General features: G+C 43.7%; 1 protein-coding gene across 2 annotated transcripts in view; it reads right to left on the reverse strand.

The window, feature by feature from the left end:
- Window positions 1-18,164, reverse strand: part of MROH8 (maestro heat like repeat family member 8) — an 84,092-nt gene that overhangs the window by 22,959 nt on the left and 42,969 nt on the right. Inside the window, exons 11-14 of one of the 2 annotated variants that reach the window (XM_023227999.2) lie at window positions 15,805-15,957; window positions 12,468-12,628; window positions 3,187-3,322; window positions 364-554 (exon numbers count right to left, since the gene is read on the reverse strand). In XM_023227999.2, coding sequence (XP_023083767.1) covers window positions 364-554; window positions 3,187-3,322; window positions 12,468-12,628; window positions 15,805-15,957 — 641 coding nt within the window. Of the gene's footprint in view, window positions 1-363; window positions 555-2,975; window positions 3,323-12,467; window positions 12,629-15,804; window positions 15,958-18,164 lie in introns of those variants that run through there. The other variant, XM_023228000.1, reaches the window with a different exon arrangement.

The following is an 18,164-nucleotide window of genomic DNA, read 5'->3' on the forward strand; positions in this document are numbered from 1 at the left end:
AAAAAAAAAAAAAAAAAAAAAAAAAAAAAAAATCACTGCATGGTGGATCAGTTTTGGAGGTAGGTTTAGGCTATTTTGTTTCCATCTGTACTTGATTTATTAGGAAAGGGCTAACAAAATATCACATTTGGCTAACCCAGATATAACCCAGATAGCCACATTTACCTTGTTACTAATAAAACCAAAGATAACCAATGAAAGCTGAGAATGATTCCTGGACATTTAATATTGATGGTTCATGAGGATTGAAGGTTGTAAGCTCCCCTCCAGTTGGAACTACATCTTGGCTATCCCTGTGTTCACCACAGTGCCCAGTGCTTAGTACGTGTTACTTAATGTCAATGAAATAATGATGGGCAGTACCACAAAGGGGTGACCTCTGAAGACACTTCCTGTTCTGTGTACAGGCCACTTGGGATGTCGACATCAGACATGGTGAGGCCGATGCTATGATGAATCTGGATGAGCAGCGTCATGAGAAGCTGAGGAAAGAGTCGGAATGTAGCTGCTCGAAGCCTGTTTCCCAAAAACACCTCATAGAGGGCATCTGTTGCCTGTGGTGGAAAAGACAGAGAGGAACTAAGCACCTGCCATTTTGAAATACAGAAGTCATGAAGTCATGAAGGAAACTATTAATATATTTGACTACATACAAATATAAAGCCAGGGCAACATTTACCATAAAGTTAGATGACAACAGGCCAGGTGCAGTGGCTCATGCCTGTAATCCCAGCACTGTGGGAGGCCAAGGTCGGTGGATCACCTTAGGTCAGGAGTTTGAGACCAGCTTGGTCAACATAGTGAAACCCCATCTCTACTAAAAATACAGAAAAATTAGCCAGGTGAGGTGGCTCATGCCTGTAATCCCAGCTACTAAGGAGGCAGAGGCAGGAGAATCGCTTAAACCTGAGAGGTGGAGGTTGCAGTGAGCAAAGATTGTGCCGTTGCACTCCAGTTTGGGTGACAGAGTGAGACCCCGTCTCAAAAAAAAGAAAAAGAGTTAGATGATAACAACCTGAAGAAGTATTTGTATCAATATATTATTCTTACTATATAAAATGCTCTTACATAGCAGTAAAAAAAAGTGAAGGCTTATTGGTCAAAGGGTAGGCCACATACCAGTAGCACTGTCATCACCTGGGAGCTGGTTAAACAGGGAGAATCTCAAGCCCCATCCCAGACCTTCCACATCAGAACCTGCATTTTAATAACATCCCCAAGTGATTGTGGTTTGTGTGCATATTAAATCTGAGAAGGACTGGTATACAGGAAATGAACAAATAAGTCATAAAAGAAATATAAATGGCCAATTAAAAACATATACAAGGCTGGGTGTGGTGGTGTAATCTCAGCATTTTGGGAGGCTGAGGCGGGAGGATTGTTTGAGCCCAGGAGTTCGAGACCAGATAGGGCAACATGGGGAATCCCTGTCTCTACCAAAAAATACAAAAATTAACCAGGCATGGTGACACTCTCTTGTATTCCCAGCTACTCAGGGAGGCTGATGTGGGAGGATTGCTTGAACCCAGGAGGAACAGGTCGCAGTGAGCTGAGATCATGCCACTGCAGTCCAGCCTGGGCAACAGAGTGAGACCCTGTCTCAAAAAGAAAAATAACAATAATTGAGAGCACAGAAAGCTGAACCATAAACTGGTTGGGGAGAAAATAAAGTAAAAAGTAAATGTTGATAGTGGAGCAGGCTGTGTGTGTGTGGAGACAGAAGGTTTATGGGAACACCGTACTGTCTGCTCAGTTTTTCTGTGAACTTAAAACTGCTCTAAAAAATAAAGTATTTAAAGAAAAAAATGTATACCAAATAGATACACCAAAAGTTTATATATGTATAAAGACTTCTGGAAAGTTCATTTTTAGGGAGATTGTTACAGATATGAGCTAAGAATGGTTTTTACACTTTTTTTAAAAAGGATTGTTTAAAAAAAAATCCGAAGAATATGTGACAGAGACTATATGGGGCCTGCAAAGCTTAAAATACTTACCATCTGGTCTTTTATAGAAAGCTGGCCAACCTCTGCTCAGGGAGATCTGCACTTTCTTTCTTTCTTTCTTTTTTTTGAGACAGAATCTCGCTCTGTCACCCAGGCTGGAGTACAGTGGCATGATCTCGGCTCACTGCAACCTCTGCCTCCCGGGCTCAAGTACAAGTCCTGCCTTCATCTCCTGAGTAGCTGGGATTACAGGTGGCCGCCACCATGCCTGGCTAATTTTTGTATTTTAAGTAGAGATGGGGTTGCATCATGTTGGGGTCAGGCTGGTCTCAAACTCCTGACCTCAAGTGATCGGCCCATCTTGGCCTCCCAAAGTGCTAGAATTACAAGTGAGAGCCACTGTGCCTGGGCTTTTTTTTTTTTTTTTTTTTTTTTGAGACGGAGTCTCACTCTGTTGCTCAGGCTGGAGTGTGGTAGCATGCAATCTTGGCTCACTGCAACCTCTGCCTCCCAGGTTCAAGCAATTCTCCTGCCTCAGCCTCTTGAATATCTGGGATTACAGGTGAGCGCCACTATACCCGGCTAATTTTTGTGTTTTAGTAGAGATGGAGTTTCACCATATTGGCCAGGCTGGTCTTGAACTCCTGACCTCAGGTGATCTAACTGCCTTGGTCTCCCAAAGTGTTGGGATTATAGGCGTGAGCCACCGCATCTGGTCTGCACTTTGTTTTATACAGTTCTACAATATTTGAAGTTTTTTTTCCCACAAGTTTGCATTGTTCTTTAACTATGATGATACATACTTTTTAGAATATGAGGGAAGGAATGTTTTAAACATATTAAACCAGGGATGTTTCCAAGGGACAGATGACAGTCATGGGTTCTTAATTTCTGTTTCTGGTTGGGCCAATAAAGCACCTTCCTCATCCCTCTTTTCCGCTTATCACTAGAGACAGAAATTAAACACCATGGCTTCAGGCTGTCAAAAGCCTAAAACAAAACCAAACAGAACAACAAAAACCAAAAAAGGCAGGTTGGACAAGTTTGTATTAAAGCATTCTGACTCCTTCACTTTCCCCAGCTCCCTCCATGTCAATCCCTTGGCAGAAACACTGTAGACTTATAAATGGATGAGAGATGCAGGCTTTGAGAGGGACCAAAAGGAACATTCTCCACTGGGGTGTGGGGTCAGTCATCCTGGGAGGGGCTGACATTAGAGGGGCAGAGCTCAAGGGCTTACAGCCACAGCCACATATGCCATCTTCTCCTGCGCAGGCTCATTATGGCATGTCTGCAGCTTCCTCAGGAGCCTCCACAGAATCCAGGTCGTGCTAGGAAGCTCCACCGCCAGCGTTCTCCACACCTCAGCCAGGTGCCTGGAAATCCCAAAGAGCAAGAGGGTTCAGGAGAAAGGCTGATTCCAATGCAATCTACAAGAGGTTCTCCTCTCTACTCAGTTCTTCAGGGTGTCAAAAGACTGATTTTGATTTCATAACAGTAACTCCCCAGGTTTTTTTTTATTCCTTCTTGTGAGACCCTGTCCCCCACCAAAAAAAAAAAAGTGGTTGTATCCATTTATTTGCCAACAAGCAGAGTAGGATTCCTATTGCTCCGTATTTTCTTTTATTTACTTATTTATTTTTTAAAATTTCATTATTCTTATTATTTTGACATGGAGTCTTGCTGTGTCACTCAGGCTGGAGTCAGCGGCATGATCTCATCTCACTGCAACCTCTGTTTCCTGGGTCCAGTCAATTCCCTTGCTTCAGTCTCCCAAGTAGCTGGGATTACAGGTGCCTGCCACCACGCCCAGCTAATTTTTGTATTTTTAGTAGAGCTAGGGTGTCGCCATGTTGGCCAGGCTGGTCTTGAACTCCTGACCTCAAGTGATCTGCCCACCCTGGCCTCCCAAAGTGCTGGGATTACAGGCGTGAGCCACTGCACCCAGCCAATTTTTTAAATTTTACTTTAAGTTCCGGGATACATGTGCAGAATGTGCAGGTTTGTTACATAGGTGTCCATGTGCCATGTTGGTTTGCTGCACCTATCAACCCGTCATCTAGGTTTTAAGCCCACACGCATTAGGTATTTGTCCTGATGGTCTCCCTCCCCTTGTCCCCCACCCCCAAACCCCCCAGGTTTTATCGAATCGAGTTCCCATTGCCTCAGCATGGACTTCAAGGCCATTCATAACCTGTCCTGACTTAACTTTTCAGCCCCACCACTTCCCCATGACACACTCTGTGCTTAAACCATCCAGACCATTCAGACCATTCACCTTTACCTAATAAAACTCAAACTTTGAAAACCCTATACCTTTGCTTATGTCACTTTTTTATTTTTTTATTTTTTTATTTTTATGACAGGGTCTCACTCTGTCACCTGGGCTGGAGTGCAGTGGTGCCATACACAGCTCACTGCAGCCTTGAACTCCTGGGCTCAAGCAATCCTCCTGCCTCAGCCACCCAAATAGCTGGGACCGCAAGCATGTGCCACCATAACTAGCTAATTTTTAAATTTGTTTTTATAGAGACAGGGTCTCGCCATGTTGCCCAGGCTGGTCTTCAACTCCTGGGCTCAAGCGATCCACCTGCCTCGGCCTCCCAAAGTGCTGGGATTATAGGCATGAGCCACCGTACCCGATCCTTATGTCACTTTCTTAAACTGGAAGACCCTTTCCAAAACTCTTCTCTGCCCATCAAAATCCTTCAAGGTCCAGCTCCAGCATCATGTCTCCTAGGAATCCTTGTTTGCTTCTTCACCATGTCTTTCATAAGAGTTCTCATAGCACTTAAAAAAATTTCTTCTTCTTAGAGGTCGCTTCAATCTTATGTGTGCTATCATCAGTTCTATATGTGTGTATCTGTTCCCTCTGAAGGAAAGGATTCTTTCTGGCTCTTCTAGGAATTCCTCAGGGACTTGCACAATGCCAGGTTCATAGAAGGCATTATAGACACATGTATTCAATCTGGTCTGTGGTCCTCAAATTTTGGCTACAGTTAATCTTTGAAATAAAGTTTCGAACCTGCTTAGAAGAGATAGCTTCTAGAGAAAAATAATATGTAATAACTTCTCTGTCATTGATTCAAATGTAGGACCTGAGAGTTACGTAAACATTGTGGAAGAACATTACAGTGGGAAGAAAATTGGGAGTTACTCATGCTTTTAATCCATTCTTGTATTTTCAGAATCTACTTAGGCATCTTTGTATGCTAGAGTAAGTTTTTAAAGTGTGATCTTCCAGGCCAGATGTGGTGGCCTATAATCCTGTAATCACAGCACTTTGGGAGGCTGAGAAGGGAGGATTGCTTGAGCCCAAGAGTTCAAGACTAGCCTGGGAAACATGGCGAAACCCTATCTCTACAAAAAAAGTAAAATTAGCCAGGTGTGGTGGTATGTGCCTGTAGTCCCAGCTACTCAGGAGGCTGAGGTGGGAGGATCATTTGAACCCAGGAGGCAGAGACTGAGGTGAGACAAAATCATACCACTGCACTCCAGCCTGGGTGGCAGGGTGAGACTCTGTCTCAGGGGGAAAAATAAAAGAAAAGAAAAGAAAAAGAAAGAAAAAAAAGTGTGGTCTTCCAACTGTGAGAATCATCCTAAAACTTGAGAGGCTTAAAGACTATCCCAACATTTCACTCCCCACCTCAGTGATTATAATTTGTGAATAAAACAAAGTAAGAAGGTCCTAAAGAACTTCCACAGGAAAGGCCAGAAAGGCAATATAGGATGCTGAAAAAGCTCACAGCTGCACAATGATGAGACGGCAGAATAGGAACATTCATCTGGGATGACATAAAGAAATTCCCATGTTTACTTACCCTCAGTTATTTTCTCTGAATTCCAGAGGGAGTAAATGAAGTGCTTTGAGAAAATGTTTATTGTGAGAGAAGTGGTGCAAAATGCTTTTGGTTTGCCGCACATTTTAAGTGTGCTGAAAATGCATCTGAATTTAGAAAGCACACAGCCTTTAAGCCAATGGTTCACGAATTTCAATGCGAGAAACACCTGGAGAGTTTGTTTAAAATACGGAAAAAATCTTCCCACCTCCAGTGATTCTGATTCTGTAGTTGTGACACGGGTTTTGTTTGCCCATCATCCCTTTGGGAAACTACCTTTTCAAGATCCTTAATAATCCTATTTGGTTCGTGTAGTTTGGTGGGAGCTGACTCCAAGCCAGGCTAACCAGAGTCCTGCCCAGGACATCTGTCAGAGCTAAAAAGGAAATGACACACCCTTTCTGCTGCAGTTTTGAGCTGATGGTAACTATTTTTGCCACTTTTAGTGCAAGTCCATCTGAGAGATTAATGGAGCCCTAATGAAAGAAACTGAGTCTCGGGATTCAATCCTGACGACAGACCCTTGGACTTTGCTGTGATATAAGCCTATACAATTCCTTAAGGTAGTGTGAGCTCAGTTTCTGCTACTTCCAACCAAGAGTCCTGACTAATATAGTAGGTCTGATGTAGGGTCTTGGAAAATGCTTTTTTTCTTTGAGACAGGGTTTTACTCTGACACTCAGGTTGGAGTGCAGTGGCATGATCATAGCTCACTGCAGTCTCAATTTCCCAGGCTCAGGTAATTCTCCCACCTCAGCCTCCTGAGTATTTGGAACTATGGGGTGTGCCACCACAACTGGCTAATTTTGCACTTTCTGTAGAGACAGGGTTTCACCATATTGCTCAGGTTGGTCTTGAACTCTTGGGCTCAAGCCATCTACCCGTCTCAACCTCCTAAAGTGCTAGGATTACAGGTATGAGCCACCATACCTCGCCAGAAGATGCTTTTTTTTTTTTTTAAAACAAGCTTCACAGGGGATTCTGAGGCAGTGTTTCAGACACTTTAACAAACACTGCACTAGGAGACTGAAGAAGCCTACATCTTTAAGAGCAAATATCTTGCTGTAGCGTCCTTACAGAATAGAAAGAGAAACAGCCTCTTGTCTCTTCTGCTGGAGTGCTGGGACAGAGCACTGCACCAGGGTAGTATGAGGGACATATGTCACATATGCACTCTATGACTTCTTTGTTTGGTCCTGCATTAGTGAACTGAGTTTCTCAAAGTATTTCATGTCCCATAGAGAAACAGTCAGTGGTGAAAATGTAGTGTAATTCCTGTGTCAGTAAATGATATCACCATTAACTTGGCCTCCAAAGTCAAAAACTGAGGAGTGGGGAGTTAGCCTGAATGCCTTCTTCCTCCCTGCCATTCCTTTCTGATTCAATCAAGGTCTGCCTACAGATGCTCCTACTTCTTTTTTTCTTTTTCTTTTTTTTTGAAACAGAGTTTCGCTCTGTCGCGCAGGCTGGAGTGAAGTGGTGCGATCTTGGCTCACTGCAACCTCCGCCTCCCGGGTTCAAGCAATTCTCTTGCCTCAGCCTGCAGAGTAGCTGGGATTACAGGCACACGCCACCAAGCCTGGCTAATTTTTTTACTTTTAGTAGAGACAGGGTTCGCCATGTTGGCCAGAATGATCTCGAACTCCTGACCTCAGGTGATCCACTCGCCTTGGTCTCCCAAAGTGCTAGGATTACAGGTGTGAGTCATGGCGTCTGGCCAATGCTCCTGTTTCTTTGCTCCCTCCTCCTCTCCATCTCTGGAGCCACTGCCCTAATCAGGGCATCATCATCTTTTGCCTGAAAAGGTGCAACTGCTTCACTGCCTGTCCTTCTTCCTGTCTGGCAGAACAGGCTCTAATCCATCTCCACCAGAGTCACACTAAAAATCCACATCTGATGATGTAAGTCCCTTAACTAAAGTTCTTCAGTGGCTTCCCAACTCCCGTAATATCAAGTCCACTATCCCAATTCTTAGTTGGTCCCAATCTATCACTGCTAACTTCTGACCACTTTTTAAAAGCAGCTTTAGTGGCTGGGCATGGTAGCTCATACCTGAAATCCCAGCACTTTGGGAGGCTGAAGCAGGCGGATCACGAGGTCAGGAGATTGAGACCATCCTGGCCAACATGCTTCAGCTCTAGCCATCACATCACTTTCCAGGTGACAGGAAGAAGAAAGATGATGAGCCTACTCTCTCCCTTTAAGGTTATTTGTCATAGGTTGCATGTACTACTTCAATTTGCATCCAGAATTTAGACAAACGGTCACACCTATATGCAAAACATCTAGAAAATAAGAGTATTTCAAATACCCAACTAAAGTTCAGGGATTCTATTACTATAGAACATGAAAAAATAATTAGTGAATACTGTCTTAAGTATTCAACTCACTGACTTTTAGTAAATTTACAAAGTTGTGCAACCATGACGACAATCCAATTTTAGAACATTTCCATCACTGCAAAAAGATCCCTGGTATCTGAGCCCTTCTTACTATCCACTTTTCTCTCCAGCCACTTTGATCTGCATCTGGCTTTTAGCGTTATCAGCTTGGGGACAGCTCTGCTTTCAGAAATCATTTCCTGACCCTTTGTTTAATTAAGTCCCGACCTAGGGGCTTCCACAGAACTCCCTACTTAGCTTTAGAATACTTATGCATCTACGTGGCTACGATGGTGCTGCTTAAGGGTGGGGTGCATGTCCTGTCCATTACTTATAGGGCCTAATAGCACCTTGCATATAGTTGATGCTTTAGGTAGCCTCCTAAGAACAATCACCCCAATCTATATGTAAATCCACTAACGTGTGGAGTCCTAACTAGGGAAAGGAAGCCAGGCTGGTGGGAGCAGGGGAAAGTAAAAAGACAAAGCAGATAAACTGTAAGTCTGCCTTTCTTCATGGTCGAGGACACGGCCCTTCTGCACAATTAACTCACCATCTTCCTCTGCCCAACTATCGCCAGACACCTGCAAATTAGCTCACTGCAATTTGGCATTATCTATACTGCACAAGGCCCTCTTCAACACACAGCATGAACACTATGCTGTAAAATCTCCACCAAGCCTTTGTCTCCTTGCAGTTGGCTTCTCTTTTGCAGGCTGCCTGTTGTCTCTCTGGCACCGTTATTTTCCTACTTTCTCTAATAAATCTGCCTTCCTCTACCCACAACTGTCTTGGTAAATTCTTTTACCCGAGCAGCACCGGCCCAGTCATTGCTCCCCTGTGACATAATGAACTTCAAGTAAATGACAAAAATATAATCAGAATAACATTTCCTGGCTGGGCGCGGTGGCTCATGCCTATAATCCCAGCACTTTGGGAGGTCGAGGAGGGCAGATCACGAGGTCAGGAGATCGAGACCACAGTGAAACCCTATCTCTACTAAAAATATAAAAAATTAGCCGGGCGCGGTGGCGGGCGCCTGTAGTCCCAGCTACTCTGGAGGCTGAGGCAGGAGAATGGCGTGAACCCGGGAGGCGGAGTTTGCAGTGAGCTGAGATCACGCCACTGCACTCCAGTCTGGGTGACAGAGCAAGACTCCATCTCAAAAAAATAAATAAATAAATAACATTTCCTGAGTAAAGCCACTTAAATTTTTAAAAGACTCTATAGTTTGCATATGATTTACAGCAGTTCTCAAAGTCCTCCCAGAGGTAGAACAAATACAAGCAATAGAATAACACTAAAAGTATACTTAAAAAAATTAAATAGGACAGCACATGGTGGCTCACGTCTGTCACCCTAGCACTTTGGGAGGCTGCGGCAGGTGGATCACTTGAGCCTAGAAGTTCGAGACCGGTCTGGGTAACGTCGAGAAACCACAAAAAATAAAAAATTTAGCTGGGCCTACTGGTGTGAGCCTGTAGTCTCAGTTGCTCCAGTGGCTGAGGTGGGAAGATTCTTTGAGCCTGGAAGGTTGAGGCTGCAGCGAACTATGACTGTGTCACTATATTGCAGCCTGGGTGACAGAGAAAGACTCTGTCTCAAAACAAAAAACAAAAAACAAAAACAAAAACAAAAAAAACAAGAACAAAAACTAAATATATTTAATATTTTGTACTTTTATTTATTCATTTATTCAGAGACGGAGTCTTGCTCTGTCTTCCAGGCTGGAGTGCATTGGCGCAATCTCGGCTCACTGCAACCTCCACCTCCCAGGTTCAAGAGATTCTCCTGCCTCAGCCTCCCAAGCAGCTGGGATTACAGGTGCCCACCACCACACCAGGCTAATTTTTGTGTTTTTTTTTTTGTTTTGCTTTTGTTTTTTGAGACAGAGTCTTACTCAGTCACCCAGGCTGGAGTGCAGTGGCATGATCTCGACTCACTGCAACCTCCGCCTCCCGGGTTAACACCATTCTCCTGCCTCAGCCTCCCTAGTAGCTGGGACTACAGGTGCCCACCACTGCGCCCAGCTAATTTTTTTGTGTTTTTACTAGAGATGGGGTTTCACGCTGTTAGCCAGGATGGTCTCGATCTCCTGACCTCGTGATCCGCCCATCTCAGCCTCCCAAAGTGCTGGGATTACAAGCGTGAGCCACTGTGCCCGGCCTCAGTTTTGCATTTTTTTTAGTAGAGGTGGGGTTTCACCATGTTGGCCAGGCTGGTCTGGAACTCCTGACCTCCGGTGATCCACCCACTTCAGCCTCTGAAAGATTTATTTTTATGTAAGAGTTGAGTACAGATAAGCTGTAGCAAGTACCAAACATTCAAGAACAACTTGTTAGAGAAATACACAAAAGCAAGCTCAAAAAATTTTAAAAAATTTAAAAAGCTTGAGTGTGGTGGTACACACCTGTAGTCTCAGCTACTCAGGCGGCTAAGGTGAGAAGATCACTTGAGCCCAGGAGTTCAAGGCTGCAGTGACCTATGACTGAAACACTGTCTCTTAAAAAAAAAAAAAAAAGGCCGGGCGCAGTGGCTCAAGCCTGTAATCCCAGCACTTTGGGAGGCCGAGATGGGCGGATCACGAGGTCAGGAGATCGAGACCACCCTGGCTAACACGGTGAAACCCCGTCTCTACTAAAAATACAAAAAATTAGCCGGGCGAGGTGGTGGCGCCTGTAGTCCCAGCTACTCGGGAGGCTGAGGCAGGAGAACGGCGTGAACCCGGGAGGCGGAGCTTGCAGTGAGCTGAGATCCGGCCACTGCACTCCAGCCTGGGTGACAGAACAAGACTCTGTCTCAAAAAAAAAAAAAAAAAAAAAAGTAAGACTGTTACTCCAGGCTGGAGTGCAGTGGCTATTCACAAGTCCAATCATCATGTACTATGGCCCCAAACTCCTGGGCTCAAGTGATTTTCCTGCCTCAGACTCCTGAGTAGGTGGGACTACAGGTGTGTGCCACCATGCCCAGCTTTAAAAAAAATCTGCATTAATTTTTTCTCTGGATGGGTAAAAGTATTCCGTTATTTCATTTAGTTCAGTTTAGAGAACATAATAAGCACTACACCAAGATATTATGTGAGGCCATTCACTTAAAAGAATACTTTTCAAATAGTTTAAAGCAGGGAAATCTCTTCTTAAATAAAATAGTTGCCCAGAATCACAATAGAGAAAGCAGACATAAAGAGGCGTTGCTCTGGTTAAAGTGGGGGGGGGGGGGGGCATGGGACTTTATTCTGAAGCCTTCCTGCCTCTTCCATAGGCATCTTTGTGGAAATTTCCAGGGTGCCTCCAAATGTGAAAAACACTAATCAAAAAAAAAAACCATCTTTATACCTACTATGTACCCACAAAAATAAACAAAAAATCCATCCTGTTTGATCCTTTCTCTGATTCCAGTCTTCTTTATGTATGCATATTTACTTTTTAAATGTATATATTTATTGCCTTATTTTTAGGCAAAATCATTCTCAAGTGAGTTGCAGACATTATGACACTTTACCTCTCAATAACTTTAGTATCTTATCTCCTAAGAATAAGGACATCCTTCTGTATAACCATAGTATTTCATACCTAAGAAAATTACACGAATTTTTTTTGTTTCTTTGTCTGAGACAGAGTCTGACTCTGTCACGCAGGCTGGACTGCAGTGGTGTAATCTTGGCTCACTGTAACCTCCTCCTCCTGGGTTCAAGCGATTCTCCTGCCTCAGCCTCCCAAATAGCTGGGATAAGAGGCATCTGCCACCATGCCTGGGTAAATTTTGTATTTTTTGTATTCACCATGTTGGCCAGGCTGGTCCTCAACTCCTGGCCTTAAGTGATCTGCCCACTTCTGCCTCCCAAAGTGCTGGGATTGCAGGTGTCAGCCACTGTGCCTGCCCAGAAAATTACACCAATTTAATATTCTAGTATAGAATCCATATTTAAATTTTCTCCAAGCTTTCTTGTATAGCTTTTGTTTTTGAACCAGGATCCAATCAAGGTCACACAGTGCATTTGGGTATGTTTTTGAGTATCTTTTTATCTAGGACAGTTCCCTCACCACCAGTTTTACTTCCATGATGTTAACTTTTTTGAAGAGTCCAGTTCAATTATCTTACAGAATGTTCTTCATTTGGGATTTGTGGGATTCTTTTCTGATGATTATGTATTATATTCTGATTTATATCACCAGCTTTATGTATATCGTGTCTTCTCTACAAAAGAATCATTAGATTTTTGAGGGCAACCATCTTTCACAATACCCAGAGCTGTGTCACATACTCCAGTTTAATCCAGAGGCTGTACGGGATTCTGTTACCTGTTATATGGCACTGGATGACACAGAAGGAAGCTGAGCACTATATCTGTATACTTGGGTCTGGATATAAATAAACTCACGGTATTTATGATTTGTTGGCGGACTCTAGGCTGGCTGATTATGGATAACTGGGCACAGATAACTCCCAGAATTTCTGGCACCTGAAGAAGAAAAAGAAATTACTAAGACTGTAATCCTGTAGGACACTGATGGCTATTGAGGATATTGTGGCCATTTCTGAAAGGTCCTAGGGGAGTGACTTTTTCTTAAAGACAGGGTCTTGCTCTGTTGCCCAGCCTGGAATGCAGCGGTACAAACACAGCTCACTGCAGCCTTGAACCCCTGGCCTCAAATAATCCTCCCACTTCAGCCTCCCGAGTAGCTGGGACTACAGGCACACACCACCACACCCAGGTCATTGTTGTATTTTCTGTAGAGACAAGGTCTCTCTATGTTGCCCAGGCTGGTCTTGAACTCCTGGGCTCAAGTGATCCTCCTGCCTTGGCCTCCCAAAGTGCTAGAATTACAGGTATAAGCCACTGTGCCTGACCCCTAGGGGGTGACTTTTAAACAAACTGTTTATTATTTTTTAAAGTTTATAATCAAAATCACTTAAAATATATCTGTATGTGTGTATACATATATAAAGGATTTGGAAGGATTTATAATCAAAGCTGTCAATACTGTGTTTTTGAGTGATAGAATATTAGATTTTTTGCTTCTATATTTTTTCTAATTTTTCCTCAATAATTGATGTATTGATTTTACAATAAGACAAACTAATAAAAGTGTTGCAAGGAAGCTGGGCTTTTTTCCACTGTGACTTTGAGAATGGCAGTGGAGTCCTTATCTATCTTCCTCCCAGAGATGTCCATCAGGCTCAGGTAAGGGAAACTGGAGCCATTGGGCTTTGGTCCATTTCTCTGCTTGGACCACTCTTCCCACCCACAGATGCGTGGGTTCCTGTCTCTGTGGAAATGTCACCTTCTCAGAGAGGCACACCTCAGCCACTTAATATAAAATGGCCATCGTCAGCACCAGTAGGCTGGGCATGGTGTCTCACGGCAGTAATCGCAGTACTTTGGGAGGCTGAGGCAGGCGGATCACTTGAGGTCAGGAGTTTGAGACCAGCCTTGCCAACATGGCGAAACCGCATCTCTGCTAAAAATACAAAAAATTAGTTGGGCGTCATGGCAGGCGCCTGTAATCCCAGCTACTTGGGAGGCTGAGGTGGAAGAACACAGCAACCTGGGAGGTGAAGGTTGTAGTGAGCCGAGACTGCACCACTGCACTCAAGCTTGAGCAACACAGCAAAATGCTGTCTCCAAAAAAAAAAAAAAAAAAAATTCTGGCTAACACAAGGGTAAATTTACTGTTTTGGGGAAAGATTCTCTTCCCTGAATAAAGACATAAAAAGGAAGGCAACATATTTCTTCTTCTTGGACATAGTCTACTCTGCTCAGAAAGTCCAAAATTGCTCCGACTACCTTATGACCACATGAATAGACAAGGTAGAAGGATGAAGAAACCCCTGGGTCTTTGATAACACCGTTGAATCACTGAATTAATCTTGGAAAATACTCTGTGTCCAGACTTGTTATTATGTGAGAGAATAAATCCTTTGGCTAAGCTTCTACCTGCTGGGCTTTTTTGCTGCTAAAAGCACCCAACTGATACAAATGCCCATCTCACCATGCTCTTATCATGTCATTCTTTTTGCATCTTTGCTATTTTAATAGGGTAAAAAAAAGGGTGCTCATCATTTGTTGTTGTTGTTTTTTAATTTGTTTTATTTGTTGCTGTTTTCTGAGACAAGATCTCCTTCTGTTGCCCAGGCTGGAATGTAAAGGCATGATCATGGCTCCCTGCAGCCTTGTCTTACTGGCCTCAAGCACTCCTCCTGCCCCAGCTTCCCAAGTAGCTGGCAACACAGGTGTGTGCCACCATGCCTGGCTAATTTTAAAAAATTTTTTTGTAGAGATGGGGTCTCACTATGTTGCCCAGGTTGGTCTTGAACTTCTGGGTTCAAGCAATTTGCCTGCCTCAACCTCCCAAACTGCAGGGATTATAAGTGTGAGCCACTATACCCGGTTCTCATCATTCTTAAATTACTTTTTATTTGTACCCAAGTACAATATGGGAACACAATTTAAAAAGTCCAGTGGCATTTCAAGCTTCTTTCCTCCCTCTTCCTCAGGTCTGTTCTCCAGAGAAAAGGGTTCTTTTACCCCTTTTGTCTCTTCCAGCATGTCCTTCTCTATTTCTAAATAACATAACTATATAGTTATTTCTTGATGTTTTAATTTTAGATACATTTAGATAAATTCTCTTTAATTTTGATTTCTAAGTCTGCCTCCTTCTAGGGTCACTTATGGCTTTTTATTTACTTTTATTTATTTATTTATTTATTTTGAGGCAGGGTCTCACTCTGTCTCCCAAGCTGGAGGGCAATGGTGCAATCTCAGCTCACTGCAGCCTCTGCCTCCTGGGTTCAAGCAATTCTCCTGCCTCAGCCATCCAAATAGCAGGTGTGCACCATCATGCCTGGCTAATTTTTGTATTTTAAGTAGAGACAGGGTTTCACTATGTTGCTGAGGCTGATTTCGAACTCTTGAGCTCAAGCCATCTGCCCGCCTTGGGCTCCCAAAGTGCTGGAATTACAGGTGTGAGCCACTGCGCCCGACCACTTACAGCTTTTTAAATCTTGATACCTTTAACCCATCTGGATGAGTATCTAAAGTTATTCTCATATGTGTTAGTTAAATCTCCCCAGAAAAACTCTACTCTTATAGAATATATGGACCACACCTTTTTTTTTTTTTTTTTGAGATGGAGTCTCGCTCTGTCGCCCAGGCTGGAGTGCAGTGGTGCAATCTTGGCTCACTGCAACCTCCACCTCCCGGGTTCAAGCGATTCTCCTGCCTCAACCTCCCGAGTAGCTGGGACTACACACACGCCACCACGCCCAGCTAATTTTTGTATTTTTAGTAGAGACAGGGTTTCACTGTGTTGGCCAGGATGGTCTCGATTTCTTGACCTCGTGATCCGCCCGCCTCAGCCTCCCAAAGTGCTGGGATTACAGATGTGAGTCACCGCACCCAGTCACGGACCACATCTTAGATTTAAAAAAAAATCTCCCTCCCTAGTTACATACACAGTCGTTGTTTGGTATATGTTTATAGAATGGGTATTTGTGACTAAACAGACTAAGGCTTTGACCCTGTACCCACGAGGAGTCATTCTCAGCTGAATAGGACAAGCAGAGACTTCAGTAGCTGCAGGGATGAAGAGGTCCTACTGGCTTTTTAAACCCAGGAAATAGACACTGAAAGTTTACCTTCTCAAATCGGGACTCTGCATTTTTTGCCAAAGTTAGCAGTAATTCTCCTGCTGATCGCTGGATGCGGGGATGATTCAGGTTTTTCAGGGTATCAAATGTAGTCATTATAAACTGGCAGAGCTCATTTGAATCGAGAAAACCTTCAAAGACCTGAAATGATGTAGGAAAATGAATTTCCAAGAAATATGGAAATATGGTATGACAGAAAGTGCCCTGAACAAGGACTCGAGTCTAAGTTAACAATCAGAGAAATGGACAAAGATGTACAAGGCTGTTTTATTTGAGTCTTGTGGTTTTGTTTTGTTTTTGGAGATAGCATCTTACTCTGTCACCCAGGCAGGGGCACAATCACGGCTCACTGTAGCCACAACCTCTTGGGCTCAAGTGATCCTCCTGCCTCAGCCTTCTGAGTAGCTGAGGCTACAGGCACCTGCTACCACACTCTGATAATTTTTAGATTTTTTGGTAAACACAGGGGTCTCACTGTGTTGCCCAGGCTGGCCGTGAACTCTTGGCTCAAGCGATCCTCCCGCCTCAGCCTCCCAAAGTATTGGAATTATAGGCGTGAGCCATGCACCCAGCCCAGTCTTGTTTATTATGGTAAAAAGGTGGAAGCAATCCAAATGTCCACTGCTAGCATCTGTGCATGGACTTTTGCTGCTCCGACACTGAGGCTGGAGTGCAGTGGTGTGATCACAGCTCACTGCAGCCTGGACTCCCAGGCTCAAGCAATCCTCCAACTTGTTTCCTGAGAAGCTAGGACTACAGGTATGCACCACCACACCCAGCTAATTTTTTTATTTGTAGAGATGGGTCTTGCTATGTTGCCCAGGATGGTCTGGAATCCTGGGCTCAAGTGATCCTTCCGCCTCAGCCTCCCTAAGTGCTGGGATGACAGGGGTGAGCCACTGCACCCAGCCTGCTGCTCTGACATTTAGAAAGAAGCTTTATTGGCCAGGTGCAGTGGCTCATGCCTGTAATCCCAGCTCTTTGGGAGCCTAAAGCGGGAGAAACACTTGAGCCCACAATTCGAGACTAGCTGCTTGGCCAACATGAAGAAACCCTGTCTCTACTAAAAATACAAAAATTAGTTGGGTGTGGTGGTGCATGTCTGTAATCCCAGCTACTTGGGAGGCTGAGGGAGGAGAATCACTTGAACCTGGGAGGCGGAGGTTGCAGTGAGATGAGATCGTGCCACTGCACTCTAGCCTGGGTGACAGAGCGAGACTCCGTCTCAAAAATAAAATAAAATAAAAGAAGCCTGGCATAGTGGCTCACGTCTGCAATCCCACTACTTTGGGAGGCCGAGGCAGGTGGATCACCTGAGGTCAGAGTTCAAGACCAACCTGACAAACATGGAGAAACTGTCTCTACTAAAAATACAAAATTAGCTGGGCATGGTGGCGAATCCCAGCTACTCAAGAGGCTAAGGCAGGAGAATCACTTGAACCCAGGAGGCGGAGGTTGCAGCAAGCCAAGATTGAGCCATTGCACTCCAGCCTGGGCGACAAGAGTGAAACTCCGTCTCAAAGAAACACCTCCCCCCAAACAAAACAAAACAAAACAAGAAAAGAAAAAGAAGCTGTATTATGAGATCTTCAGAAACAGTCACACTTTTATAGGATAGGACTTAAAAAAAAAAAGCCCTAATGTTACACAGCTGACAGGTTCCCAGGCATAGTTAAAATGCCTTGTCTGGAGACAACATACTAAAAAATGTGTCATTCTGTCTTTCTTTGCATTTACTAGTAGATAAAGTCCTTCACGTGATTATAATAGGTTTAATTTAGTGGGTACTTACTAGCAAATTTTTTTTTTTTTTACAATTTACACTGTTTACAATTCAGTCGTGGTTTAGCAAAGCATTTTCCATACGATATCTCATTTAACCACGACTGTATTGTAAATAGTGTAAATTTTTAAAAAAATTGTAAAAACTGTCCCAATTTTTACAGATCTCCATCATGCAGATGAGAAAATTGATGTGCAGAGAGATGAAATTACTTGGTACCTTTCACCCTACATGAGTAAGATACGTGGGTTTTCTTTATTTTCCCCTAGCCCCTAGAATGCCTGGTACCTAGTGGATATATAAGTATTTATTGAATAATGCATAACTACATTAATTTAAAAGTGTCTAGCTTGTTGGATCAACCATACTCTCTTGCAGCTCCTTTTTGGGACCAGCATTTACGTTTGCAAGACACTGGCAATTATTAATAGTAGGAGCAGAGCTGGTATGAAGTGAAATCCAGGGATACTGGCCTCAATGGCAGGTTGACCTTAACCCCCAAACTAAGAGGGCAAGGGGTATATGGGCCAGGATCCTGGTGCCTTGTCTTCAAACTATGGAATGT

Source organism: Piliocolobus tephrosceles, chromosome 20, assembly GCF_002776525.5.
Source record: "Piliocolobus tephrosceles isolate RC106 chromosome 20, ASM277652v3, whole genome shotgun sequence".
Taxonomy (NCBI): domain Eukaryota; kingdom Metazoa; phylum Chordata; class Mammalia; order Primates; family Cercopithecidae; genus Piliocolobus; species Piliocolobus tephrosceles.